The sequence below is a fragment of the Trichoderma evansii genome (genome assembly GCF_050947405.1).
Source record: "Trichoderma evansii strain SZMC 28006 chromosome Unknown GGI43scaffold_5, whole genome shotgun sequence".
Lineage (NCBI taxonomy): Eukaryota > Fungi > Ascomycota > Sordariomycetes > Hypocreales > Hypocreaceae > Trichoderma > Trichoderma evansii.
The window spans coordinates 1,058,945-1,084,106 of record NW_028145201.1 but is presented as its reverse complement, the minus strand read 5'-3'; the positions used below and the strand labels follow the sequence as shown (position 1 = coordinate 1,084,106).

The 25,162-nt window shown below is 46.1% G+C and overlaps 10 protein-coding genes across 10 annotated transcripts; 8 read left to right on the top strand and 2 right to left on the bottom strand.

Annotated features, from left to right (window-relative positions):
- The first annotated feature begins 1,660 nt into the window (after positions 1–1,660).
- Positions 1,661–2,020, top strand: GGI43DRAFT_313914 (uncharacterized protein). The gene is made up of 2 exons (XM_083201736.1): positions 1,661–1,864; positions 1,921–2,020. Exons 1-2 carry the CDS (start codon positions 1,716–1,718, stop codon positions 1,934–1,936), a joined length of 165 nt encoding a protein of 54 aa, XP_083062751.1. The 5' UTR covers positions 1,661–1,715; the 3' UTR covers positions 1,937–2,020.
- Positions 1,663–6,662, top strand: GGI43DRAFT_399879 (ankyrin repeat-containing domain protein). Its single transcript, XM_083205393.1, has 5 exons — positions 1,663–1,864; positions 1,921–2,307; positions 2,380–3,022; positions 3,083–3,704; positions 3,763–6,662. The coding sequence occupies exons 2-5, from the start codon at positions 2,104–2,106 to the stop codon at positions 6,425–6,427; spliced, it is 4,134 nt and encodes a 1,377-aa protein (XP_083062750.1). The 5' UTR covers positions 1,663–1,864; positions 1,921–2,103; the 3' UTR covers positions 6,428–6,662.
- Positions 6,663–8,637: 1,975 nt separating this feature from the next.
- Positions 8,638–9,987, top strand: GGI43DRAFT_432817 (uncharacterized protein; the record flags this gene model as incomplete). The annotated part of the gene is made up of 1 exon (XM_083209646.1): positions 8,638–9,987. One exon carries the CDS (start codon positions 8,638–8,640, stop codon positions 9,580–9,582), a length of 945 nt encoding a protein of 314 aa, XP_083062749.1. The 3' UTR covers positions 9,583–9,987.
- Positions 9,988–11,217: 1,230 nt separating this feature from the next.
- GGI43DRAFT_381892 (P-loop containing nucleoside triphosphate hydrolase protein) lies at positions 11,218–13,701 on the top strand (the record flags this gene model as incomplete). The annotated part of the gene is made up of 1 exon (XM_083203180.1): positions 11,218–13,701. One exon carries the CDS (start codon positions 11,218–11,220, stop codon positions 13,699–13,701), a length of 2,484 nt encoding a protein of 827 aa, XP_083062748.1.
- A 185-nt stretch (positions 13,702–13,886) lies between these two features.
- On the top strand, positions 13,887–15,968 carry GGI43DRAFT_399874 (uncharacterized protein). Its single transcript, XM_083205392.1, has 2 exons — positions 13,887–14,961; positions 15,042–15,968. Exons 1-2 carry the CDS (start codon positions 14,228–14,230, stop codon positions 15,319–15,321), a joined length of 1,014 nt encoding a protein of 337 aa, XP_083062747.1. The 5' UTR covers positions 13,887–14,227; the 3' UTR covers positions 15,322–15,968.
- Positions 15,969–16,840: 872 nt separating this feature from the next.
- Positions 16,841–17,857, top strand: GGI43DRAFT_381890 (medium chain dehydrogenase/reductase family protein; the record flags this gene model as incomplete). The annotated part of the gene is made up of 1 exon (XM_083203179.1): positions 16,841–17,857. The coding sequence occupies one exon, from the start codon at positions 16,841–16,843 to the stop codon at positions 17,855–17,857; it is 1,017 nt and encodes a 338-aa protein (XP_083062746.1).
- Positions 17,858–18,069: 212 nt separating this feature from the next.
- On the top strand, positions 18,070–18,752 carry GGI43DRAFT_313781 (uncharacterized protein). Its single transcript, XM_083201733.1, has 2 exons — positions 18,070–18,546; positions 18,618–18,752. Exons 1-2 carry the CDS (start codon positions 18,278–18,280, stop codon positions 18,724–18,726), a joined length of 378 nt encoding a protein of 125 aa, XP_083062745.1. The 5' UTR covers positions 18,070–18,277; the 3' UTR covers positions 18,727–18,752.
- A 568-nt stretch (positions 18,753–19,320) lies between these two features.
- Positions 19,321–20,450, bottom strand: GGI43DRAFT_313842 (transmembrane adaptor Erv26). The gene is made up of 2 exons (XM_083201735.1): positions 19,922–20,450; positions 19,321–19,866 (listed from the first exon to the last, which is right to left on the bottom strand). The coding sequence occupies exons 1-2, from the start codon at positions 20,220–20,222 to the stop codon at positions 19,541–19,543; spliced, it is 627 nt and encodes a 208-aa protein (XP_083062744.1). The 5' UTR covers positions 20,223–20,450; the 3' UTR covers positions 19,321–19,540.
- Positions 20,451–20,766: 316 nt separating this feature from the next.
- GGI43DRAFT_313788 (18S rRNA (guanine1575-N7)-methyltransferase) lies at positions 20,767–21,994 on the top strand. The gene is made up of 2 exons (XM_083201734.1): positions 20,767–20,949; positions 21,027–21,994. Exons 1-2 carry the CDS (start codon positions 20,927–20,929, stop codon positions 21,844–21,846), a joined length of 843 nt encoding a protein of 280 aa, XP_083062743.1. The 5' UTR covers positions 20,767–20,926; the 3' UTR covers positions 21,847–21,994.
- A 28-nt stretch (positions 21,995–22,022) lies between these two features.
- Positions 22,023–24,587, bottom strand: GGI43DRAFT_313763 (lysine--tRNA ligase KRS1). The gene is made up of 9 exons (XM_083201732.1): positions 24,247–24,587; positions 24,104–24,169; positions 23,893–24,048; positions 23,737–23,836; positions 23,563–23,681; positions 23,144–23,507; positions 22,727–23,088; positions 22,535–22,659; positions 22,023–22,482 (listed from the first exon to the last, which is right to left on the bottom strand). Exons 1-9 carry the CDS (start codon positions 24,490–24,492, stop codon positions 22,200–22,202), a joined length of 1,821 nt encoding a protein of 606 aa, XP_083062742.1. The 5' UTR covers positions 24,493–24,587; the 3' UTR covers positions 22,023–22,199.
- Between the last annotated feature and the right edge of the window lie 575 nt (positions 24,588–25,162).

Here is a 25,162-nt window from a genome sequence, read left to right as displayed (position 1 = left end):
AGCTCTTGGAAGATAATAATACAGGTTATCTTTGTTTTGTATATTGAATCATGTTTTTGACGAAGCATTCCGGCGAGAGAAGTATTTATACTTCTTACACTCTCAAGCCTTGTCTTACATCAACAGAAAAGGGTTCCCACCAATGACAAGCAATGACCATTCTCATGACAAATAATAAGGACGCAATTTGTCAATGCAATTGCGATATGTAGAACATCACTTCTAGCAATGATAGTAGTAGTATGCACGTCTTGCTACTAAGAGTAATGGGCAGTAACTGAATGAAGACGTTCAGTAATCAGAAAATGAGATCAGTAAACAGAAATTCGCTGATCTGTTTTACGACTTCATACAAAAATAAGATCAGTAAACAAAAATTCGCTGTTCTGTTCTACGACTTCATACAAAATGGAGGATACATGGTTTGGTATATTAGAGAGAAAATTTAATTTGATTAGTCAAAATTACCGATGATAATACTGTAGCTGAGCCGAAATAATGAGATGATTCGTCATATGCTATAACCGCGCAAATGAGAGTAGCAGGCTCCATCATTGAAAATGCCTATTTCTCTCTCGTATAGGCACAAAATAGGAAATGGTCTAATAAATACGCTTTTCAACTGAATCGTGCAATCTGCTTATGGGGGATGACCTCATTGATCGTGAAAAATTGGTTTGTTTCTAATTGCTGGATGACATATTTCGGCAGATATGTATAGGTGGTATTGACTTGTCAGTCAAAGAAAGTATAGACTTGAGCTTTTGATAAATCTTTAGTTGGCCCAGTAGGATTTCTTTCTTAAAATCGGTAAACAAAGTGCCTTTCTCATTCCATACCAATTACTTATTAAGAAAGCCCTTGAATACGCGAAAAAAAAAAAAGCGGACTAAATAGCTTGCATTTTGGTAGACAAGCATGTTAATCTCGCGGCTGCTGAATCGCTACCAACTCAACGCACGAGATTAGAACGCAAATTATGCGAAGCATCACTGAATATCTCCATGTAACTCGTAAAAGAATAGTTTTACATTAAATATGCACAAATCACTCGATTCTCCCACTAAGGATTGTACTGCGTGATTTAAATCATGGTTTGTCGATATAGCGAGATTGTGTATCTATCTTACGATCACGTCTAAACCACTCGTCCTGAACCTCTACTTAAACTCTACTTCAACTTCAGCATAGGATCGTTTCGGTAGTCTGCCTGAGTGTCTCCGTATACATACCTATCAACACCAAAACCACCAAATGAGTCCAGTTATAGTAGGCACTATGACTAGGACAAGAGTCGCCACCATGTACCGCGTTTCTTTGTTTGGTGGCAGTTTGAGGTCTTCTCTTTGTGTGCGCGCTTCGTACGGCGGAGGCGGGGAGGGTTCCTTAGTGGGAAGAGTTGAATATGCGTGTTTCTGATCAGTCATTGTGACTACTGAATTCGCTGCTGAATATAGTGTTAATAGAGCTATATCAAGGAGCTTAAAGTGATGTAGAGGCTATGATGGAGCGACTCCGCAATTGAAAGCGTTAACATGGTTAATATGCTATAGGGAAGTACATATCGTCTTCATTGGCTGATCGGCCCGTACTTATTCCAGTGCGTGCCGCAGCTGCATGAACATGTACCTCATTCCTACGATACAGAAGCAGGCTACAACAGTGAAAGCCAAAACTCATAGCACCAGACACGGCATTGAAAAGCCGGCTTCAAGATGGGCTTACGAGATGAACTACGAAAAAAATTCTCTACTGGGAAGAAGAGGATCAGCTCAAAGCATGACACAAATGTCCAAGAAAATCAAGCGACAATAAAGCTCCCTACTCTATCCAGCGAACGTACTGATTCTACATATACTGAAGTGTGAATTAAGTCTATGCTGCGAGCAGATTTGAAAACTGCTAATATTACTAAAATAGCCAAGCCTGCCCGTAGAGTCGAATCTTATTGATACACCGATTCATGAGTTGTGGAATTTGGCATACGAAAAGCTACGTCAGGAAGACGCAAAACTCATCCAAGACTATGAAGCCAAAATTCAAGAAGATCTGACTGCCGGCTCCAGTCCAACTTTGGCTCCAAATACTAACGCACGCGAGCGAATGGAGATTGTGCTCAAAAATAAAATGGATAAAGTCAAGCGCGACGCTTGGAAGCTCCAATTTGGAAATTCCGAAATTCAAATCTCCTCCCTTTTACCAATCTTTTCGAGCATAGCTAGCAAAGCCAATGATTATATCTCCAATGCACTAATTGTTAATCCACCTGCCTCGCTTGCCTGGGGAGGGATTAGCGTACTGCTACCAGTGAGTTGTATCTGTGATATTGACCATACGCTGTCTGTTTGGAGAGGTTGGCAGTAGACTAATCCAGCCAAGCTTTTTCTTAATCCATCCGAACAAGCTGAATCGCTTGCAAAAGGGCTAGATTACATCTCGACTCTTATTGTTCGGGGACAACTGCGAGAGAGTTTATACATGCGCCGATATGAGCTAGAAACTGTCAATAACCAGTCATCTGGTCTTGATCATTTGGCTTACAAAGGGGCTTTAGAAGGCCTATATCGAAAGATATTGAAATTTCAAACGGAAACGTACTGTCACTTCGCAAAAAGCTCTGCGTACCGGCTTGGCTTAGATGCTGTCAAGTGGCATGACTGGGAGGCAATGATCGATGATGTGCGCCTGCAAGAAGACGCGCTTGCTGCACTGGACAAGCTTTGGAATGACATTCAATATAGTCACGATGCTTTGGCGGTAAAGAAACAGCATCGAGAGTCTCTTGCAGCTTGGCTTACTGTTAGCGAAAATGTTTCTAGCTTACGAAAAGCATTATCAGAAGCAGCAAAAGACCATGATCGTGCAGAACTTTTATCCTGGTTATGCCGAGTAGATCCTTCTCAGATGTATAACGCAGCTCGTGACAGACACGAACCTGGAACAAGCGAGTGGCTAATAGAGAACGAGGAATTCTTGGCTTGGGAAAAAGGAAAGAGGTCTCTGCTATGGCTTCATGGTAAAGGTACTATCCCCTCTGTTGGTGCTACTGAGTCTTCAATTTATTGCAACTAACAGTTTATAGCCGGCTCAGGGAAGTCTATACTGAGCTCGTCAGTCATAAAATATCTTGATGATAAATACACATCTGATCCATTAACGGCGGTGGCCTACTTCTATTTTAGCTTCACTGATTCTCAGAAACAAGAGGTAGACATCATGCTTGCATCTGTCATTAAGCAGATATTAGCTCATCGACCAAATGTTCCGCAATCGGCCCAGAAGCTCAACGATTACCAAGTTAGCGGCAGGCGACCTGATACTCAAACTCTGATAACCGCACTGAAAGATACCATTATTGGATTCTCGGGAGTATATATCATAATTGATGCCCTGGATGAGTGTCCAACTCTGAGTGGCGAAAGGAAGAAGCTGATAAAAGCTTTAAATGCACTTCTTGATAAAGGGCCTGAAAATCTTCATCTTCTCTTTACCAGCCGTAAAGAGAGCGATATTAGCGCAGCAATGAGACACCACTTGTCACGATCGTTTAGCTATGAGCTAGATCTATTAGCCTATAGAAAAATTATTGATGACGATATTGGTCTATTTATTGACTCGATACTTGTAACTGACAATTACGAATCCTGGCCTACAGATGTAAAGGCAGAGGCAAGGAAATCGTTGGTTGAGAAAGCGGATGGCATGTAAGTGGTCGAATCTACCGCTTTCTTGATATTATGGTCTAATTAATACATGTCCTAGGTTCCAATATGTTCGCTGCCAGTTTGATGCGCTCCATAACTTATCAACTATCGCTGAAATTCACCAAGCCCTTCAGAGTCTTCCCGATGGTCTGAGTGCAACTTACGACAGGATGCTCTTGAGCATAAGCCCGAATTTTCAACCCCGGGTCATAAATTCGCTAAAGTGGTTGGCATTTTCATTTAAACCCATTCAAGTTAAATGGTTATCAGAGATCTTCACATTTCGCCCTGATTGCACTCTCTCTCCTGATGGAACAGAGAAGCTTTTCCATGCCAGTGACATCATGAAATATTTTTCTAGCTTGGTGATAGTTAATGATAGTATAGTTCGCTTGGCGCACTTTTCTATCAAAGAATATTTGATTTCTACACAGATTACTAGCAGTCCGGCAGCAGCGTTTGGATTTACCGAAATCGATGCTCATTTACACATCGCGCGTTCGTGTTTGGCTTACCACTGCCTGCACGCTGATGATACCACATATGGATATGTCAAATTAAAGGACGAGTTAAAGAATAAGCCAGAAGACTTGGAGAGTTACACCGGAAAACAGTGGGCTTGGCATCTCGAGATGGTGCCGAGCACGCTGTGGCCTTCTGAAATCGTCCAAAAGGCAGTATCTGCCCTTGATGCCCGTAGCAAGACTCTAGCAAAAATGATATCTATTGAACAATGGTATCTTGTTCCAGGAAATTTATTTTTAGCGCGGCCACTATGTTACGCTTCTTGCCTAGGCCTTTCGAGTGTCACAATGATGCTGCTCTCACACGGGCCTGGAACCAATAACTTTTTTACCCAAGAGGATTTAGACATGGCGTTGAAGCATGCAGCCTATAAGGGAAATATTGAGCTGGTCTGGCGGCTACTTGACGAGGGCGCCAGTATTAACGCAGAGGAGAAACCAATGCAAACTGATGAATATATTAGGCGCAGATTCTATGATAATTCGGAATACGGTTCGGCTTTGCAGGCTGCAGCATCAGGAGGTCACTTCGAGATTGTGAAGATTCTGGTTAACAAGGGGGCAGCAGTTAATGCAGAGTACAACGAATATGGCTCAGCGCTGCATGCAGCAGCAGAGGGAAATCATCTCGACGTTGTGAAATTTCTTATATCTCATGGGGCTGATATTCACGCTCGATCGAGAACGAAAGGCAGCGTGCTTGCCTCTTCTATTTACCGTTCTCCCCAGTGCTTTCATTTTCTACTCAGCAAAGGCGCATTGAAAAAAGACGACGGAGAGACGGCGCTTATCAAGGCGGCGTCACTCCATCGCTGGGATTTGTGTGATCTGCTGCTAGATCAAGGAGCGAGCGTTAATGCTTCTGTTCCGAATGGCCAATTCGGATCCCCACTTCAAGCAGCGTGTACGAGCCCATGGTTTAGCCCTACAAAGGGTAGATACGCCAAGTATGTTGAGAGACTGTTGGATCTCGGAGCAGATGTCAATGCCCAAGGAGGCCGTTTTGGTAATGCCCTGCAAACCGCGTGTCAGGCCTGGGATGTTGATATTGTAAAGAGGTTCCTGGACAAGGGAGCCGATGTGAATGCCCCTGGCGGCGGACATAATATAGATGCGCTGCAAGCTTCTTTTTTTGCCTTAAAGCGGGAAGAGAGGCTGGATATCATGAAGTTGCTGCTAAGTAGAGGAGCGAACGTCAATGCCCAGAGCGACTACGGGAACGCGCTGCAACTCGCTTGTATGCACCACTGTTCCAAGGATGAGGTGTCGCTTCTACTTGAGCATGGCGTCGATATTCATGCCAAAGGAGGAAAACTTGGAACTGCACTTCAGGCTGCCGTCGTTTATGAGCATGAATGGCTTGTACGTGAGCTACTTGAACGGGGAGCCAATGTGAACGAGCAGGGTGGCCAATATGGAACTGCACTCCAAGCTGCCTATAGTCGCTTCAACCCCGAGCATGCCCAAGTCCTGGTAAAATTACTTCTTGGCCATGGCGCTGATATTCATCTCAAAGGTGGTACATTTGGCAGCGCCTTGAACGCTGCGGCAGCAAACCTACGCCTTCCGAATAGCGCCATACAGCAGCTGCTGGACTTGGGTGTCGATATCAATGATTGTGACTCGGAAAGTCGCGGCACAGCTCTGCAAGCCGCATTGGTGTTTTATTGTGATGATACTCAAGGCACCAAGTTACTTGAAAGGCTTCAATTCCTTTTCGAGAGCGGTGCCGATGCGAATATTAAGATGGGGATATCTGGCTTCGCCCTCCAGTCAGCAATCATGGCTGAGCATAGAGATCTTAGGTCCTCTCTCTATGAGAACATAGGCTTAAAGTTTCTCATTGACAACTACCCTGATATCAATATCAATGCAGAAGGAGGCAACTACGGTTCTGCTTTACAGGCAGCAGCAAGCTTGGGTCAGACTGAGTCCGTCAAGCTATTGATACAAAAAGGAGCAAATGTTAACGCACAGGGAGGAGAGTATAAGAATGCCCTAAATGGGGCTACTATCTGGGGATATTGGGATATTGTCAAGATATTACTGGACAATGGAGCGGAGCCAGACTGTTATCGATCAGAGAATCCGGACGAAGAATGGCTTCAAGATATGGTGAAGAAGTATGGTCGAGGAGCGAGAGAAAGATATGAAAGGGTTTGGGAAATGAAGAACCCAAAGCTTGATTTAGCCAATTAGACCTTATGAGACGTTATGTAGTAGAAAGCTGGGGGTGGTAAATAGATGGCTATAATGGATATATATGTGAATGGATGACGACGAGACGTGTGTAGAGAATGGCTTGGGAAGAATTGAAGAACATTCTTTTACAATTAACTGATAATCTAAGTCTAGAGTAACTAATTATATTAGCGATCTATCTTATAAATAGGCTAGCTGTATTACTCTTACTTTTCGTCCAAGCTCATTTACCTGGGCACAGGGGCGATTGCATAGCCACTACACAAAGTAGACACTCAAGTTGGAGGTAGATTCTGTAGAAGACAAGACGACACAAGTAAAAAAGAAATTCTTATGAAGCTGCACTACTCTAGTATAATTCTCAGGGCCAATATCTAATGACTATCAAGCCGCCCCATACCATTTACATTACGAAGATGGCTTCTTATGCGCTGTAACTACTATCAATACCCAGCTCCAGTTTTGAGACACTAAGTTTTATACCGTATATTATGTGCAAGCAAATTTTACATACATGTACGAGGTTTGGCATAGGAATGAAGTCGGTACATGGACACGTAGTGTGCCCATCGCATATATTGTCTCCATACATCGGCTTAGTGCAAGGCAGCATGTAAATTAGAGTACACTTATTCTGAGTATTAGTATGGTATCGGTATACTTTATTAAGGCGAATCTTGACAAAACCTACTTCTAGCATCTATTGTAAGCTGTTGTGCCTGTCTTTTGCTGCGGACAGTGAGACACCTAGATGAAGTTGATTTGACTATTCTAAGCTACCAACACAGGAACATCTTCTCTGTCATATGCGCAATGGTGTTAGGAACATAAATTGCTCGAAAGATCCTACTTGAGATGCTGTGAAATCCCGAAGAACAAGTTTCATCTTTTCTTTCAATAATAATTCCCGAAGGGCTATGGAAGGGTGTTATATGGTAGCACCGCGCGGATATTTAAATGGCGGGGGAATTCCCTCGAGCAAACTAACGACCGTACCATCTTGGGCCGTTATCAGAGATGGTGTCCACATGGTGTAATTTAAGTAGTAGATTTGATAGGGTGATATGACAAGGCTGGGAGGAAGCCAAAAGGGGAGCTGGAGAAGTGTCGATCCACGGAAGCATATCTACCGATAGCTACATAATATTGACCATATTTCATGGCATACAGGCGACTAAAGACTGTATACTACGTGATTACGGGGTGACAACGATGGCGAAGATGCTTCGATAACACGCAAGAGGGCTGCTGCAAGACATCACGATCTCTGCTCTACTGCACCCTGGGGTCCCTTTCGAGATATATACGTATTTCAAGGTATTGGTCCCAATACTTGGCAATATAATAAAGATGCGAACTTTGAGTCTTGGATTATTGATGATGCTCAGCCAACTCTCAGAGGTAGTGGCTTCCAAAGTAACAGATAATCGTGATGCCATTTGACCCGTGTTCTTGAAACAAATATGAGCGATGAGTGTCTAAGCAACACCCTAAGCTTAGCCTAAAAGTGATTCAATGTATTTTTCTCATCAAGAAGAATTGAAATATGGCATAAAAATGACTAAATTGGTTGGGATATATACATGTAGGTAATCATCGTAAAGAGTATCAATACATGGCCGTTGTAGAAAGTGGTCAGCTAGCGTATGCAGCGAAGCGGATTTTGAGAAGACCTTTCTGCTTGTAATTAAACTGATAGGCTTCTTCTTTTTGAAGCAACTTCAAGCTTGTGCCGGACGAGAAATAGTCAAAGGCTTCTTTTACCGTATGTGAATTTGGGCAGAGTCAATGCCATGACACTTGTGATGCTTCATGGCGCTTTGGTGCTAAGAGATAAAATCTGAGAGATGAAACTCAACATCACTGACCACTTCCAATGCGGCTTGATAGAAAAATTCAAAGGCCTGGAGCAAGCCTGGAGAGATAATAGTGCTCAGAGTTCTGTTTGTGACATCGCGCCGCTAAGTATTTTCACCAATTCGTAAGTACTTATAGAATGGCCTTTCTCCTAAGATTCACCACTCTGCCGCCGCAGGTTTTTCTGTAGCCCCGTTCTCTTCTCTTTTTCTTCCGGTTGGGTATTCCATATAAACCCCAATCATCTCTCCTTTCCTAATCCCAATCTTGTTTCCCTCACTTCATTCGCACAATTTTATTCCATAAATCAACACAATATCCAAACACTGTCAAAAAAAAAAAAAAAAAAAATGAACAATCAGTCGATTCCGGCTCATGAGAGCCAAGATGAGAGCGTGCAGCTTCAAACAGAGCCTTCGTCTTCCAGCTCAAGTGAGATGCTCATGTTGCAGCAGAAGATGAGAACTGACTTTATTAAACGTCAACAGCGCCGACTCGATAACCTAATCGCCGCAGGTTCTCTCAACGTTGGTTATGGCGTTATTGTGTGGATTGATGAAAATGGGCTTCTTTCATCACAACACATATATGATAGAAGCAGCGAAGAGTTAGAAGAGCCTGTTTCTTTGTTTCACGCAGGACCTGGGGCTGATGTGGATGAAATATCCAGGTCTTTTACATTGCCGCACCACTCCTGGGGCCAAGAAGGTCTCGGAAAAGAAACGCCTATTTGGGGCTCTCTTTTAAAGAAACACGTCATAAAAGAACTGAGAGTATTACCTATTATTACTCATTCAATCTGGAAGGAGCTTTTGGTTGATCTTGAGAGGTTGGCGGCTGCTCATACGTCACCATCAGTCATGGCTAAGAAGCTGGAGGCGGCTATAGCTCAAGAAGAAGATGACTGGAGTTATTTTGTCCGTTTCATAGAAAACTGTTATGACGCCGAGGAATATAATATCATGGACCAAGGCGATATTTCACGAACCGTTTACCGACTTGCAGGGGTAAATGGCGACCCAAACCAATATGGAGCAGCTTTACGCGAGATCGATGAAAGCTTGGCCAATAAGATAATGGACTTTTCAAATTTGATGAACGAATGGGAACAAGTAAGTTTTCATCATGAATTTTTCCTAGAGTCTTTTCTTGGAAGAGTTCACTCGCTGACTAAAGCCGCAAATGAACTGTCAGCTATCTTTACCCCCGGGAAAAGGGGACCTATAATGAAACGACTGCTCGAAGTTATGGAAGATATAAAAACAAATCCAGAACGACCAACCTGCTATTATTGAGATTTGAGACTCTTTAAGGACGATTATCGATATATTGCATCATTCCCATAGGATCCGAGGGGGTTATGCCACATGATCACCTCTGTGCAGCAATGAATGGAAAGGGGACTAGAGAGAAATTTTGGGCCAAAGCGACTCAATTGGTTCTTTAGATTTTTCAAATCTTAACGGGTGATGATACTTCTATTCGAAGACTTCTGCTTTATTTGGACCTGGACATGGATTTGAGACAGATACGCTATAGATGCGCAATGGATACGAGGGTGATATCGACTTGGAAGGGTTTATTCGCTTTATGGTTGCGATTTTCAACAAATCTACGAACCGTTTGGAATGCTTTTGATCTTGAGATAAAAAATTCTGGTGGCAGGAGGTTTGCTTGGTCAAGAACATGATAATTCGAAGTCTCTTTTTAATTCTACTTTAAACTCCTTTCGTGACTCCTTTCGTCTTTAATTGATCTGCGTAGTTAAATAATGAAAGGTCTTAATTAAGTAAGATGAATGTTCTCGAGATGTCGGCGCTAATCTATGCGCATATGGCTGTTAGTTGTTGCCTGAAGTGCTTGGTTACTGAAAGAATTGAGACAACTATAACTCTGTCTATTTCTTATAAGGGCTATTCTGTACGACGACAATCTAGGCAACTGGTTTAGCAGATTTAGCGTATCAAACGCGTATTATTCGCGGACTATATCGGCTGCTGCGCCTTGTTTAGTCGCCAGGCCCTGATCTAAAAGGCTGATCGCCAGGGCGCCCATCTAAGATCTTCGCTTCGCGGCAGTGCCTTTACATTCGGAATGGGTTGCCTCATCGACTTGGATGGTAGAATCTCTTAGTAACCTAATAGGTAATATGCTAGGTGTGAAAGGTAAACGTTCTGGCGGTATTAGCTATGGTTATTCAGCGCTGTACGTTCAAAGTATATTCAAAAAGCCGCATGATCCGGGGAAACGCTGGCGCTATACTTTGATGCTAGTGGTCCAATGGTTATCGAGTGTTTTATTTGAGCAATTGTGTTTTCTTTCTTATTGACGAGTTATCATGGCCTGTATACGCTCGTTTATACGCCTGCATCGGAATGGTGCGTAACACTGACCGCCAAGCATTGGCACTATTCAATCTACATGTTGCTTTCACCACTCCTACAACTCTCATCTTTAACACTATTGGAAGCTAATGTCAATATTCAATTGGCCACGCATATGAGTCGCGGCTAAGCTGAAGGATACGTAATCCGGCACTGGCGGTACCCCACATATTCCAGGCTGTCCTACTCGCTCTTACACTAAGAGGCTTGTTAAATGGCTGCCTCTAGAGCATTCGTACGCATATACGTACGCAGCGGCAAAATCCAGAGCGCAAGTGATGGAATGAGGCGGACTGAGTGGCGAAAATGGGATTAACAATGCGTTTGTGCATTGCGAAAGGTTGTTTCACATGTCGGTTAAGTTCTGCCTGCTATGGCTATTTGTTCTAGTTCGCATTCTTTCTGTTCCTGTATATATAAAGCGTTTGGTAGTGAAATTTATTTTTGCGCATCTTTACATCATATCGTCATTCTTTGCGTCTTTGCATTTGGACTCACCAGGTGATGGTATCCATTCGTTTCAACGCCCAATCCGAAAATCCCGCCATGGCCCAAACCCTCGGCTCTTCGTTGGATGCTCAGGGCCTCGCTGATGAGCAGAGAGGCTTGTTGGATCTCATCGATAAACTCCAGTTTGCGCAGCTAGACAATGTTAAGCTACCTCAGATTGTCGTCGTTGGCGATCAGTCTGCCGGCAAAAGCTCCGTCCTAGAAGCCCTCAGCGGCACGCCGTTCCCGCGAGATGCCGGAGCGTGCACTCGCCATGCCACAGAGATCCGACTGAGAAGATCAAAAGAAACGAATCTTAAGGTGTCCATTATTCCGGACAAGAACCGTCCATACAATGAACAGGCTCGCCTGTTGCAGTTTGGAGGAGACGCTGGCATTGATACGCCATTTGATGCCATGATGAGAGAAGCGACCGAATTAATCGCCCCTCGAAATATACCGGGCCGTTTTGCTGCTCGCGATATCCTCGTTGTGGAAAAGACAGGGCCGGAATTGCCCATGCTGAGTCTCGTCGATCTTCCTGGATTGGTCCGTGTGGCCAACCGGGATCAGTCCGAGGCCGATATTCAGACTATCGAGATTCTCTCTGATCGATATATGAAGAGCAGCCGAACGATTATCTTGGCTGTTATCGGTGGCAATAATGACTACGTACAAGCACCCATCTTAAAGAAAGCGCGCCATTTCGACCCTTCGGGCTCGCGAACCATTGGCGTCTTGACAAAGCCTGATATGACAGAAGGTATCGGCCTCGAGGACAAATTCATCGGGCTTGTAACAAACCAAGACCAAGAAAACAATTTTAAGCTTGGCTGGTATGTCTTGCTTAATCCAGGACCGGGAGAATTTTGGTCGTCTCTTGAAGAAAGATCACGACGCGAGGCAGATTTCTTCGCAAGGGGCAAATGGGCAGCTCTACCGCCTCAAATGTTGGGGATAGAAGCTTTGCGACAGAAGCTCAGCTCTCAATTACAACGTCACGTAGGAAAGCATGTGAAAACGCTCCGAAGACAGATTCAGCAAGCCCTTGAGCAGTGCGAGGCAGAACTAAAAGCCATGGGTTCTGGAAAGGAAACCATCGAAGAGATGCGCTTCGAAATGGGCGAGCTCTTCTCGGCATCCAACAACCTGGTTACCCCTGCTGTAAATGGAAATTATAAGAATCCGGTTGGAGAATCCTTTTTTGCCAGGCAATCTCATCCCAAGGGTACACCGGCGCAGAAGCTCAGGGCACGCGTCCGCGAAGAAAGCGAAAAGTTTGCACGCTCTTTCCGCCAGCACAACAGCAAGGTCAACTTTTCTTCTTCCTCTAGCTCTGGGGCAAATAACTTGCCAGCGGCAGGAGTCGTTGGTGACTCATCCAAGAAGGAGTTTGCTCAAAGAGAAGTTGAGCCGCTCCTGCGACAGATTCGCGGTAACGAGCTTCCTCTCGACTCTAACCCAAGAGCCCCCTATATCCTTTTCCAAGACTTTTCTCGCCCCTGGCCCATTCTAGCTCAGGAGTATAAAGATAACGTCGGCGTCATTTGTAATGAATTTCTCGCTGATGTAATTGATTATGTCTGGCCATTGAGAATGAGAGACCCTCTGCGTTTCCATTTCCTGGAGAACAAGATGAAGGAGATGATGGAAGAAGCTGAAAAGGAGCTCAAGAGGCTGACTGACGATTTGGAGCTGGAAATTCAGCCATACGATCCAGAATATGAACAGCGTCTCATCAGATGGCGCTCAGAGGCTTTGAAAGATGGTGGCACCTATACCGAGGCAGAGGAGGTGCTCGAGAAGATGCTCATATACTATGATCTGACAGCACGGATATATACCCGCAATACTATCACCCAGGTAGTCGAGAGACATTTACTTATGAGGATGCTCGGGCTATTCAACCCCATTGAGATTCTACGCATGCAAAATGCCACAGTTGAAGCCATTGCCGCCGAGAATAAAGAGGCTCGCGACAAGCGTGCGGCATTGAAGGCGAGAAAGGTGGCCATTGAGGAGGCACGGAGTATATGTGCCAGCCTGGCAATGAGAAGCGAGCTGCGCGGATATGACGATGAAATGGAGGACGAGGTTGCAACAGACGATGAGGACCAACCCCGGAAAAATTATAGCTCTAATCGCTTTTCGACGTCCTCGCGAAATGAAAATGCGCAGCCGCAAGCAACACAAAACCCGCCGATTCGTCGAAAGAAACGTGAAGAACGGTCTCGCTCATCACTCAGTGTAGACACTACGCAGCAAGCACCACCAGTTCCTCAACAAACCCACCCGGACCTCCAGACCAATGGAGTAGCTCACCAGGAGGTTTCTCCTCAAGAGTGGGATGAAGCATATTACACGACAGCGCAGTCGTCGCAGTCAGCGCCTCATCATGCACCGCCGCCACCTCCTCCACGCCCTCAAAAAGTGGGATTTGAAGACCGCGATGGGTATGATTCATCGAGTCGGAATAGAGATGGCGTGAGGCAGAAGTTGGCTGCAACACTGAGAGGGGGGGTTCACCACGCTCAGGGCTGAAGTGGTTGAAGGTTGTTTGCTGAAATGATTGGTATTCATGGCGTTATTAGACTGGCGATGCGGTTACTGGCGATGTGGTTTTTGTTATGGACTGTACATTATAAAGATATGAGGAAATATTTCATCAATTAGATAGCTAGCTGGAGCAATTTCATGGATTTTCCACTCAAAGATGACTATTCGTGAATATCATTATGATCTACCATTTGAGTATCATTAAGCAGTACTGATATATCGGCGCTCGCCGTTGACAGGCTTTGCGGGGTACAAAACGGCGTTTATTAGTAGTTGAGCGGTGGTAGGCATTGTCTTGCATGAAGCGATTCCAACCTTGGCTTGGGCGGAAAGTTTTCGCCCCTGTTTTGATGCTTATTATGCTACGGTCGGCGATAGAATAGTTGGTTAGTCGCCGGACATAACAAGGCTGGCTTGATCTCATTGGTGCTTGCGCTTTATGCGCGCCAACTCCCAATCCTCTAGGATCATTAGTTGTAAAATAGTAAATTGGCGATGATATAGGCGAAGGATGAATGCAAACGGACGTATAAAGCGCAATCATAGGACTCCTCCAGGTGGAGTTGCTGAATCTTTATTCCAGAGTCCTAGGGTAATTACACGCCGAAAATTCGTATATATTATCATTGTAAAAATGTCTTTTTTCCAGTTTATTCGTGCACAGTTTAAAACTCTTCCTATAGCACTTGAACCTGCTGATTGTCAAGGGCATACGTATATCGTCACTGGCGCCAACAGTGGCATCGGATATGAATGTGTCAAACATCTTGCTCGCCTCGGCTCTGCACGGGTGATCCTAGGAGTTCGGAGTAGAGAAAAGGGCGAGGCCGCGAAGAAGACTATCGAGACAGAAACAGGTTGTGATGCCAGTATTCTTGAGGTATGGGAAGTCGATCTCGGAAGCTATGAGTCTGTCGCGGCGTTTGCAAAGAAAGCTGGCGAAGAGCTACATCGGATCGACGGGATCGTGGAGAATGCAGGCACTGCAGAGGGATCATGGGTTGAAAAGGAAGGAAATGAAACAAATATGACGGTGAATGTATTTTCGACACTCCTTATGGCTCTTTTAATGCTGCCGCATTTGCACAAGTCGGCCAAGCAATTTGGCATTATTCCACAGCTGGTCATTATTGGTAGCGGGCTCGCCTTTCAAGCAAAGCCAGTATGGGAGACGTTGAGTATTGGAAACATTTTCGGAGATTTGAGAGACTGTAAGAAGTGGAAGCCCAAGCTAAGCAACACAGGGTAAGCAAACAAATCTCCTTGCCGAATGGACTTTTGCTTCACGAGCTCTGCAAGGCGAGGCTGACCGGGACATCTTCCAGTTACCCTCTATCCAAGCTGCTCCTCACCTTTGCGTATTTCGAATTCGCACGACGAGCGCCATTTTCTCGTACTGGCGTGACGATTACCATGGTAAATCCGGGTGCCTGCAAGACCAACCTGCCCAGTCACCTCAATTCCATCGCCCGACTTCAAATTGGCATTGTTCTATCGCTAATAGGACGAAACGCTGAGATGGGCAGCCGGACGTTGCTTCATGGCCTTACGGTCGGTGAGGAAGCCCATGGGAGGTACCTCTCAGAGTGTGAGATTAACGAGTGAGTCTTTCATTTTCGTTCCCCTTCACAATTGGCCCCTTCTGCGATGGCCGAGAAATTACGCCCAGATAGGCAGACAAGGCTAATGAAACCTATGCGTAAGCCATATCGTTCCTGACTGGGTTACGGACGATTTTGGAAGAGAGTGGCAGGTTCGAGTATGGGAGGACGTCGCTGCGACACTAGAAGCGGCGTGTCCGGGGTGTCTTGACGTGATCTCCAATGAATGAGTACCAACAGACCAAGTGACTCATTGGCGTTGAGGAGAAGTTGTGATGGGAATTACGGAGCATCTTTCAAAGGCTTCGTCATCGGATAGTGTGTTTAGGGACGAGAAATTAGGGGTCCCATAGGTGAATCTGGAGACAGACGCGTACGTTGCTAATATAGGTATAGGTATAACTATGGGATGAACGAGAACGAACTCTTATGATGACGGCGACGGAGCTGGGACCGGATCCTTCACGCGGGCGAGAATCTACCCGAGCGGCTGGGGCTGCATCAACAGCTTACCTGGAGGGAGAGGTACCCGAAAAGTCTCTTGTGATGATGGCTATACACACTAATACGCACAATATGCCAGTTTTTACAGAGGCTACAGTATAGAAAAATTATTGAATAATGAAATAATGTACATGAATTTGAATGAGATTTTTTTCATAATTTTTCTAGACACTCTGCAAACATTTCGGCTCTTGAACAATAAGACCGGCAATGCAGTAATTCACAAAGCGGTACTTCTCAGTCACTAAAGCGCCTAACGCTCCCCCATATTTTACCGCTACGGCCAGCCACCAAAAAACGCCACAAAAACGCCAACAGCACCCAACGGCCCAAAAATCTCCCCGCTTAACCCCCGTGGCACCGATGTCCAACGGCCTGATCTGATCTGCTAAAGAAAAAAAAAAAAAACAATGAGCAAAAGCACAGGCACCGATCCACAAGGCGCAGCTTTTGCTGTTGTTTCGCTTTCGCTGAACAGGGGCCCTCTTAAGCTTATCATCCTTTTTCGTTCTCGCATTTCCCGATTGGGAATAAAATAGGGCTGCTCTGCTCAAACCGGAGTAATTCAACGTCGCGATGGCTTTTTTTTACCACGTAACCTACGTAACCTGTCGTCTGTCACTATTCAGAATCAATGCGCAGCTTGTGGGATCATGATACTGCCAACTGCGCCATGGCGTTATAGTCGGATGCGACACGGCCCCGTGGTGCCATAGGCTGCAGGAGTAGTGGTGCGTAATGACGACAAGGGCTGCGACGTGATTGAGAGCATTGATTGGGCTCCATTCGGCGATTGGAAAAGTAGGATCATGAAAGAAAAGATAAATAGGGTGATGCGCCGCAGCTTCTTGGAGATGGAAATATTCATCATCACCAACAAACAATCACAAGCAACTGGATAGACTCTTTTCATCACCACTCCGCCTTTCTATATAATAGTACCAACATCATCAACTTAGACAATCTCACTTACACGATACTCAACACCACCACAACCTAATACACACACTATCATCACAATGGCCATCCCCAACCGCAAAGTCGTCATCACCGCCTACGGCCCTCCCTCCACCGCCCTCAAAATCGTCAACGACACAATCTCCCCTCCTGCCAAGGACCACGTCCAAGTCAAGATCCTCTACGCAGGCTTCTCCGGCGCCGACGTCAACATGCGTCTCGGTGTCTACCCCATGCAAAACGCCGCTCCCCTCACACCCGGCTACTGCTTCTCCGGCCGCGTCTCCGTCAACGGGCCCGGCAGCTCCAAGTTCAAGCCCGGAACCCTCGTCACGGCCTTGACAAAGTACGACTCTGATGCCGAGTACATCAACATCCCGGAGAAGTACCTCGTGGCTATCCCTGAGGGCGTCGACCCAAAGGTAGCTGTTGTCCTGCCTCTCGACTGGGCCACTGCCTATGGCATGGTCTTTCGCGCCGCAAAGGTTTCTGAAGGACAGCGCGTCTTCATCCACGGTATCAGTGGAGCCGTTGGCCAAGCCATCATGTATCTCTCCCTGCTCCAAGGCGCAACCGTCTACGGCACAGCCGCTGAGAGGAACCACGCCGCTCTCAAAGAGGCCGGTGCCCATCCATACCTCTACTCCAACAAGGACTGGATCGCCTCCATGAAGGAACTCGGAGGCGTGCACGCCGTCTTTGACGCCTTAGGCTTCGAAAGCTTCGATGAGTCTTACTCCATCTTGAGCTCTACCGAGAAGAGCGTCGTTGTAGCCTACGGAAATAACCTCAGCAATCTTACTGGTGCGAAGCCACGCAATATTTGGATCCCAATGACCAAGCTGCTGCTTAAGAATCTATATTTTTGGTCCCACAAAGGATCTACCTTCTACTTCATCACACGCGACCAAAAGACGTTTATGCCTGAACTCCAGCAGCTACTCAACATGACTAGGGATGGAATCATCACCCCTCCGGTCAAAGCCGTCTGGGAGTTTGACGATATCAAAGAGGCCCACGAAGCTTGGGGCAAGGGCTCAGGAATGGGATCGCCAGTCATCCGCATTGCCCACGAGTAAAAAGGGAATTATTTTTGTATCTCTCTTCTCTCTTTGATACCTTTTGATTTATACTGTCTCGATTTGGTAAAAGATTGGTGTCCGATCTGCAGCGGATTTCTGTTATTGTTTCTCTCCAGTTTTTTATTCCCAATTAGTTAAGCAGCTTGAAGCATTTACCGATTAATAATAAATACATTGTACCTTGTCTCACATCTCATATCTCGCTTCGCATAGCTCTGTTTCACTGTAACTCAAAATTCGTTGCGAGGGTGTGATGTCATGGCGGCTTGACGTCACACCAGATGACTCCATCAAGGAGGCGAATCTCACAAGCCGTTATAGCTATCATATACAAAAGCTATGCAATTCAATCTTCATTTCATCAAAAATTCGAAATAAATTAAATCAATTAAAATCTATCATTTTGAATCAAGCATCATGGCTTCAACGCTTCATCTCCGCCACATTCCCGCCTCCAGCTTCGTCCGCACCACTCCTACCAGCACATTCCGCCGGTCTTTTCACCAGACAATTCCGCGCCTCCAACCTGCCGTTAAACTTGAAGGCGATAAAAAGCCCGAGCAAAGCAAAGGAAAAGGCAAAGGGAAGCAACATGCCCCGCAGCCCAAAATCTCTAATCTGAGCATGCCGGGTGTCAATAAGTCACAAGAGCTCACGAAAGAGCAAAAGGAGGAAGTGCGGCAACAGTAAGAAGCTTATTTTCTATTTTGATAAAACGAGAAAAGAAAAAGCAAATTGACACAAATTCTGCGAATAGTAACAAAGAATTCGAAAAGAAATTTGATCACGGCCAGACAGCGCCGAACGACAAGGTAGACAAGAAATTTTGGGAAGCTGGTGAAGCTAGTGAAGGTCGTAAACCTTGATCATATATTTCGCTTGAGATATGATATTATGTTTTAAATGTACAGCGGAGTTCTAGGATACCAAATCATGTATGATAGGAATGAGTAAATGCTGAATTTTTATCAATGGGCAACGGAGCGCCACAAGCGTGCTTGAGTGTGTATTAAATACTCGCGAGTATGCAGGAACAGAAGATGCGCTATTGGGATATTCACATAGATGGTCAATTGATTGGTTTATTTCCCACTCTTCTATTCTAAATCTCAGCCTTTCAAGTATCGCATGCAAGTCCATGCCAAGCCCATGCCTTATGACCATATTACGAATTATGAACATTCTTAAGCTCAATAGGGTCGATTCTTCGTAGCGGAATATACCAGTCCATAGCAACTACCGCCCCAGATGAGATTTCCGAGCAATGCATGAGTACAGAAATAGAAAACGCCGCGTGCTACACCCTTGACATTTACCCATATTTTACATATTATACAACACAGCATTTAACATGCGTGACTCATTCAACTAGCGTAATATCTGTCTTAATACGCTCCGGAAATCCAGTTAAAAAATAATATCATCATAATAAATCGTGTGCGGCTTGCCTAGTCAGCTCTGAAATGCCTGTATAAGTGCTATTAGTAAAAGAAGGAAGGAAAGAATAGGTATCAAATTACCATATAGAAGTAACAACGTATATCAGATAGCCAAATATATGGGCCATCTGATACCGTAGACACTTGCTTCGGCGAATCGGACTCAAATCTATTTGAGACTGACTGGCCTCACCGTAGTAAAAAGAAACTTGGTCCCATCTTTAGAAAGAAACGCATATCCTTACGGTCGGTCCATCCCGCCGCCAGCCATGTCTCCAATCAACCCGCGAACCCAATCGACCAGCGCTTTGACCAAACCCTGAGGCTTGTTCTTTCCATCCACGCCACGAACTGGCTCCGTGCCCATCGTAGGCAGGACGTTGTCGCCGGCCGACAAGCTAACGAAGAGTGCGAAAGGTATCAGCCAGACGCAGATTCCGAAGTAGGACGCAATCATGGTAAAACTCGGGACGTCTATATGTTCGTAGTAGGAAGATCGGGCATAGGCTCGCTCCTGATGGTTGGAGAAGAATCGGAACCACACATAGTGGTCGAGAAGGACCAAGACTAAGATTTCGGGTCAGAATAAGTACTTTTTAGTAGGTGAAGCTGGATACCATACCACAAGAGAGCAAGAACAGCGGATCAGTCAGCTGCACATATGGAAACTTCCTCAAGTTGCCCAAATAGACCACATGGCAGACAATTCCCAAGACGGTAGCCCAAAAGGGAAACCCATCGATCAAGAGCGCAACCTGCACGCCAATGATGATCTGGATCAGTCGCGTGAGTAAGCGCTTTGCCAAGACGGTATGTTCCTCCACCAGTTCCGAGAGATAGTAGAGCCCAGACGCGATCGACAAGGTTAAGAAGCAGAAGCCGATAATGGCGCCGACGTAGCCCAGCAGAGGTAGAATCCACATCTTGACTTATTAGTGTTCTGTTCAAGCTATTTGCCAGAGAGCAGTCGATAAGACAGCGCAAGTTAAGCTGAGGCTGTGAAAAAAGAAGAGGATGAAAAAGAAGAAACTAGAGATTGAACGAATGAATGAATGAGGAAGAGCGGCTCGTTTAGATTAAATTAAAGCAAGGATGCGGTTAGCAGTAGCTGTGGACACGTTCATGTACTCGTAAATGGGATGAGCTTGTGTGGGATGCCTGTCGTCATACGGAACTATAACTTTTCCCGCTCCGATAAGCTTCAAAGAATGGATGCAAACGATGTGATGTTTTCAGCAAGGTGTTATCTATTATCTATGAAACTGAAAACAAAATCTATGAAACTAGTTAAAACAATTGATCGGTAGCGAGTTCTCACCTCTCTTCTGGATTTTATCTGCTGTTTCGCTTGGTTGGTGTGACAATGTAGACCACCGTCACATGTCTCGTCCGTGTAAGATGTTGGCATGTACTACTCCATGTACCTTGTCAGCTCCGATAAGCTTATCGATAACACCCACAAAAAAAGATCATGATGCCCCGTCGCAGCGCAGACTTGAGGATCCAAGCAAAAAGACTACCGTTCTCAGCGCTACCTCTCATTTCTTCAAGGCGCATTAAGCGAAACAACAAGCGATTTCAATCTACCTATTACTAAACCACAAAAGACCACTGTTTTAACACCACAATGTCTCGCCCCGAGGATTCTCTGTACGCTCTCCTCCCCCCAACTCCCCCCCCGCCATCACCACTCAACATCTTCTAACATCTCATTCTTCCCTCTCCAGCGCGGCCGACGTCCACTATGACGACACCGAAGCCCGCAAATACACCACCAGCTCCCGTATCCAAAACATCCAAGCCTCCATGACCCGTCGCGCCCTCGAGCTCCTCGACCTCAAGGTCCCGTCCCTCATCCTCGACGTCGGCTGCGGCAGTGGCCTCTCTGGCGAGATTCTCTCCGCCGTCGACCCGGCAGACGGCGGCCCTCACACCTGGATCGGCATGGACGTCTCTCCTTCCATGCTGGACATTGCGCTACAGCGCGACGTCGAGGGCGACCTGATGCTGGCGGACATTGGCCAGGGCGTGCCCTTCCGCGCTGGTTCGTTTGATGCCGCCATCAGTATATCTGCGATTCAGTGGCTTTGCAGCGCTGAGTCGAGCGAGACTTCTCCCACTGGACGACTCACCCGATTCTTCAATGGCTTGTACGCGTCGCTGCGCAGAGGTGGCCGTGCTGTCTGCCAATTCTACCCCAAGAACGATACCCAGCGAAACATGATCACCCAGGCTGCCGTCAAAGCTGGCTTCGGCGCCGGTCTCCTCGAGGACGACCCTGGCACCAAGAACGTCAAGCTGTACCTCGTCCTCACCGTGGGTAACAACGACAATGAGGGCGGCAACACTGATATTACTGGCGTCGTCAGCGGCATGGACAACGTTGACGTTTTGGACGCCAGAAAGAGGCTCAAGGCGAACAATACTCAGGTCAAGAAGGGAAGCAAGGCATGGATCGTCAAGAAGAAGGAACAGATGGAGAGAAAAGGAAAGATTGTCAAGGCCACATCCAAGTATACCGGCCGCAAGCGTCGTATACAGTTTTAAAAGCAAGTTATTGAGGAAGACGGAGCTGGGCTGCATGGTATGGGCGTTAGTGGCGCATTCGATTTTCTACAATTTCTTTTCCAGATACATATGATATATATGAATTGTTGATACCCTTTTATTACTCGAGTCACCTCTGGTTTTGTTTGTAATTGTTTAATCCATCTACAATTTTGATGCGGCAAAAGATTCAATTTTCTTATTTTTATTTCATTCATCAATATGATGATGCTGTCTTATAACAGCATTCTAGCCATGTTCATCAAATTTCCATATTTGGCAAATACGATTCGCCTCATTCCCATTCATTTTTTCCTTCTTTATTTTTTTCTTTAAATCTCAATGCACATCCTCTATGCCTGTGTCTCTTGGGCAGGCTTGTCTGATGGGCCGCTGGTCTGCTCAGGCTTCATGGTAGGGAAAGCCAGGACCTCTCTAATGCTGTAGTTGTCGGTCAAGAACATCATCATTCGGTCAATACCCATACCCCAACCACCAGTAGGGGGGAGACCGTGCTCAAGGGCCTTGCAGAAGGTCTCATCGACACCCTGGGCCTCGTCGTCACCCTGGGCCTTCTGTCGGGCCTGCTCCTCGAATCGCTCACGCTGCTCGGTGGCAACGTTCAACTCAGTATAGCTATAGTCTATGTCAGAAATTTATTCATATTCCTCACATTAGTATTACTTACGCGTTGCAAATTTCCTTCTTGCAGACGAAAGCCTCGAATCGCTCGCAAAGGCCGGGAACGCTGCGAGAGCTCTTGGCAAGAGGAGACATCATCTTGGGGTGACCAGTAATGAAGGTGGGGTTAACCTATATTCAGTGTTAGTTGAGGAAATGACAAGAGCATGTTTGTTGTAATTATTGGCGAATAACTTACGCATTGAGACTCCAAGAACTCTCCAACAAGGGCATCCAGCATACGAGCGTTGGTCAGAGGTGCGCTGCACTCAACACCAGTCTTCTTGAGGATTCTCCTGAGGAACTGGTTGGCCTCATCGGTGTGGAGCTCGTCAGCAGGAGGGAACTTCTCGCCGACACACTCCTCCAGAGTGGAGATCATCTCAATTCGGCGCCATGGGCCCTCCCAGTTGATCTCAATCTCCTCGCCGTTGATGGTGTGGTACTTGGTCTTGTAAGAGCCGTGGATGTGCTTGACCAGGCCAGTAACAAGGTCCTCAGTCATCTTCATGAGGTCATAGTAATCAGCATAGGCCATATAGAACTCCAAAGTAGTGAATTCTACCAAAAGTTAGCTTTATATCTTAATGCTGGAGATTGTAGATTAAGAACTTACCAGGGTTGTGAGTCAGATCCATGCTCTCATTTCTGAACTGACGTCCCATCTCGTAGACTCGGTTCAATCCACCGACAACAAGCATCTTGAGGTAGAGTTCAGGGGCGATACGGAGGAACATATCCATGTTGAGATCATTGTGGTGAGTAATGAAAGGCTTAGCAGTGGCACCACCAGCAATGGCGTTGAGCATAGGAGTCTGAACTGAGATGAAATCCCGGTCGTCAAACCAGCGACGAATGTAGGAGTCAACCTTGGCACGGGTGAGGAAGACATTTCGGACGTTGTCGTTCATCATCAGATCGAGATATCGCTGACGGAATCGCTGCTCGGGGTTCTTGAAGCCGTAGTGGTCATCGGGAATCTAAAATGGGGTAAGAGGATGAACATATATAGATCCCGTGATCACAATGACTCACCTGGTGCAAGCATGGTGACAGGAGGACGACCTCGACAGCGGCAATAGAAAGCTCGCCAGAGAAGTCGCCGGATCCCTGCTTGGTCTTGGGGTTGGTTCGGGTAGGGTAACCACGGATACCTATACGAGCAGTCAGTAGGAGGTCATATGGAGTGAAGCATGTCCATGTACGAACCGATAATGTCACCACGGCGGAGGTTGATGTGCTGCTCATCAAATTCAGGGGTGCCCTCCTCGCGGTTGTCGGCCTGGGCAAGGACTTGGAGACGAGTGCCCTAGAAAGTTATCAGATTGCGTGGCCTAGCCATGTTTAATATTCGTAGAAACGTACCTCGGAGCGAATATCGTAGAAGAACAGCTTGCTACCAGCTGATCGCTTGACGTAGACTCTGCCAGCCAGAGAGATCTTCTTGGTTGTGTCGGACTCGCCGTTCTTGAGGTTTGAGAACTCCTCGGCGAACTTGCGGATGTCATAGGTGACATGGAACTACGGAATTGATGAGCAATCAAGAATCCATTCGTCTGTATCAGAAGGAGCGCACCTTGTGGGGGTAAGCCTTGCCCTGGGCGTGGAGCTCGTTGACAGCTCTTGATCGAATCTCGAAGTACTGCATAGACATATCGTATTAGAAAAAAATCCAGACAATTCAATGGTCGCGCGACAAAATTAAGCGCCCAAACATACCTGGTTAGGAGTGAGCTCCTTCTCGGAAGCCTCAGCGTTCTTCTTGCCAGCGGCCTGCGCGGGCTTCTTGTCCTTGTTGGCGGCGTCCTTCTCCTTCTTCTGGGCCTCCTTCTCACGGGCCTTCTGGCGCTTCTTGAGCTCAGTCTTGGAGATCATCTCTCCAGTGACCTCGTCAAGGTGCAGCTTGGAAGCAGCGGCAGCAACAGCGTCGACAGCCGCATCGGCAGTGGGTTGCTTGTCCGCCATGGTGAATCGATTCGTAGTCGTGTAACGGTGTTGGCGGAGTAAAATTGGGGGGAATAATCTTGAACGAGGTTGAAATATATAGTCACAAAAATAGAACCAAAAAAAATATCAGCTTCTTCGAGTCATAGCAGAAATCGGAGTCACCCCGCCATGCGACCAATGGAGGGGTTGGCGCCAGGGTTATTTTTTCCTTAAATGGACGGGAATTCAATTCCCCGATCCGGCCGATGCGCTGCATGCCTTGACAGAGCTGAGCATTTGACTTGGGGCTGGCTGGCATGCATTGTATGAACCTGAGTATTAAACTGGGAATGGTAAACCCATATAAATAAGCTGGTAAATGGCTGTGTATTGAAATGTTTCAATAAATTATACATGGAGCGATTTGACATGTACAAATGGAAATCTCACTGTGAAGACGGTGCACTTATACTGAGTAGAAACGCAGACTAAAAGTTACAGGCAGTACTTAGGCATAGACACCGATTAACTGAGGTGCTTGCAGCTTATAAGAGCCTAAAACCCCGCCATTACTTGCACTCGAGGCAATTTTTCACCTATAGACACTGGCTGTCTTATCTCAATCCTATATCAATGTAACTCTGTCGCAAGTCGGCCGACGATCCGCACACATCAACCTCAAGGCAGCAAGTCCTTATCATGCTCCGCC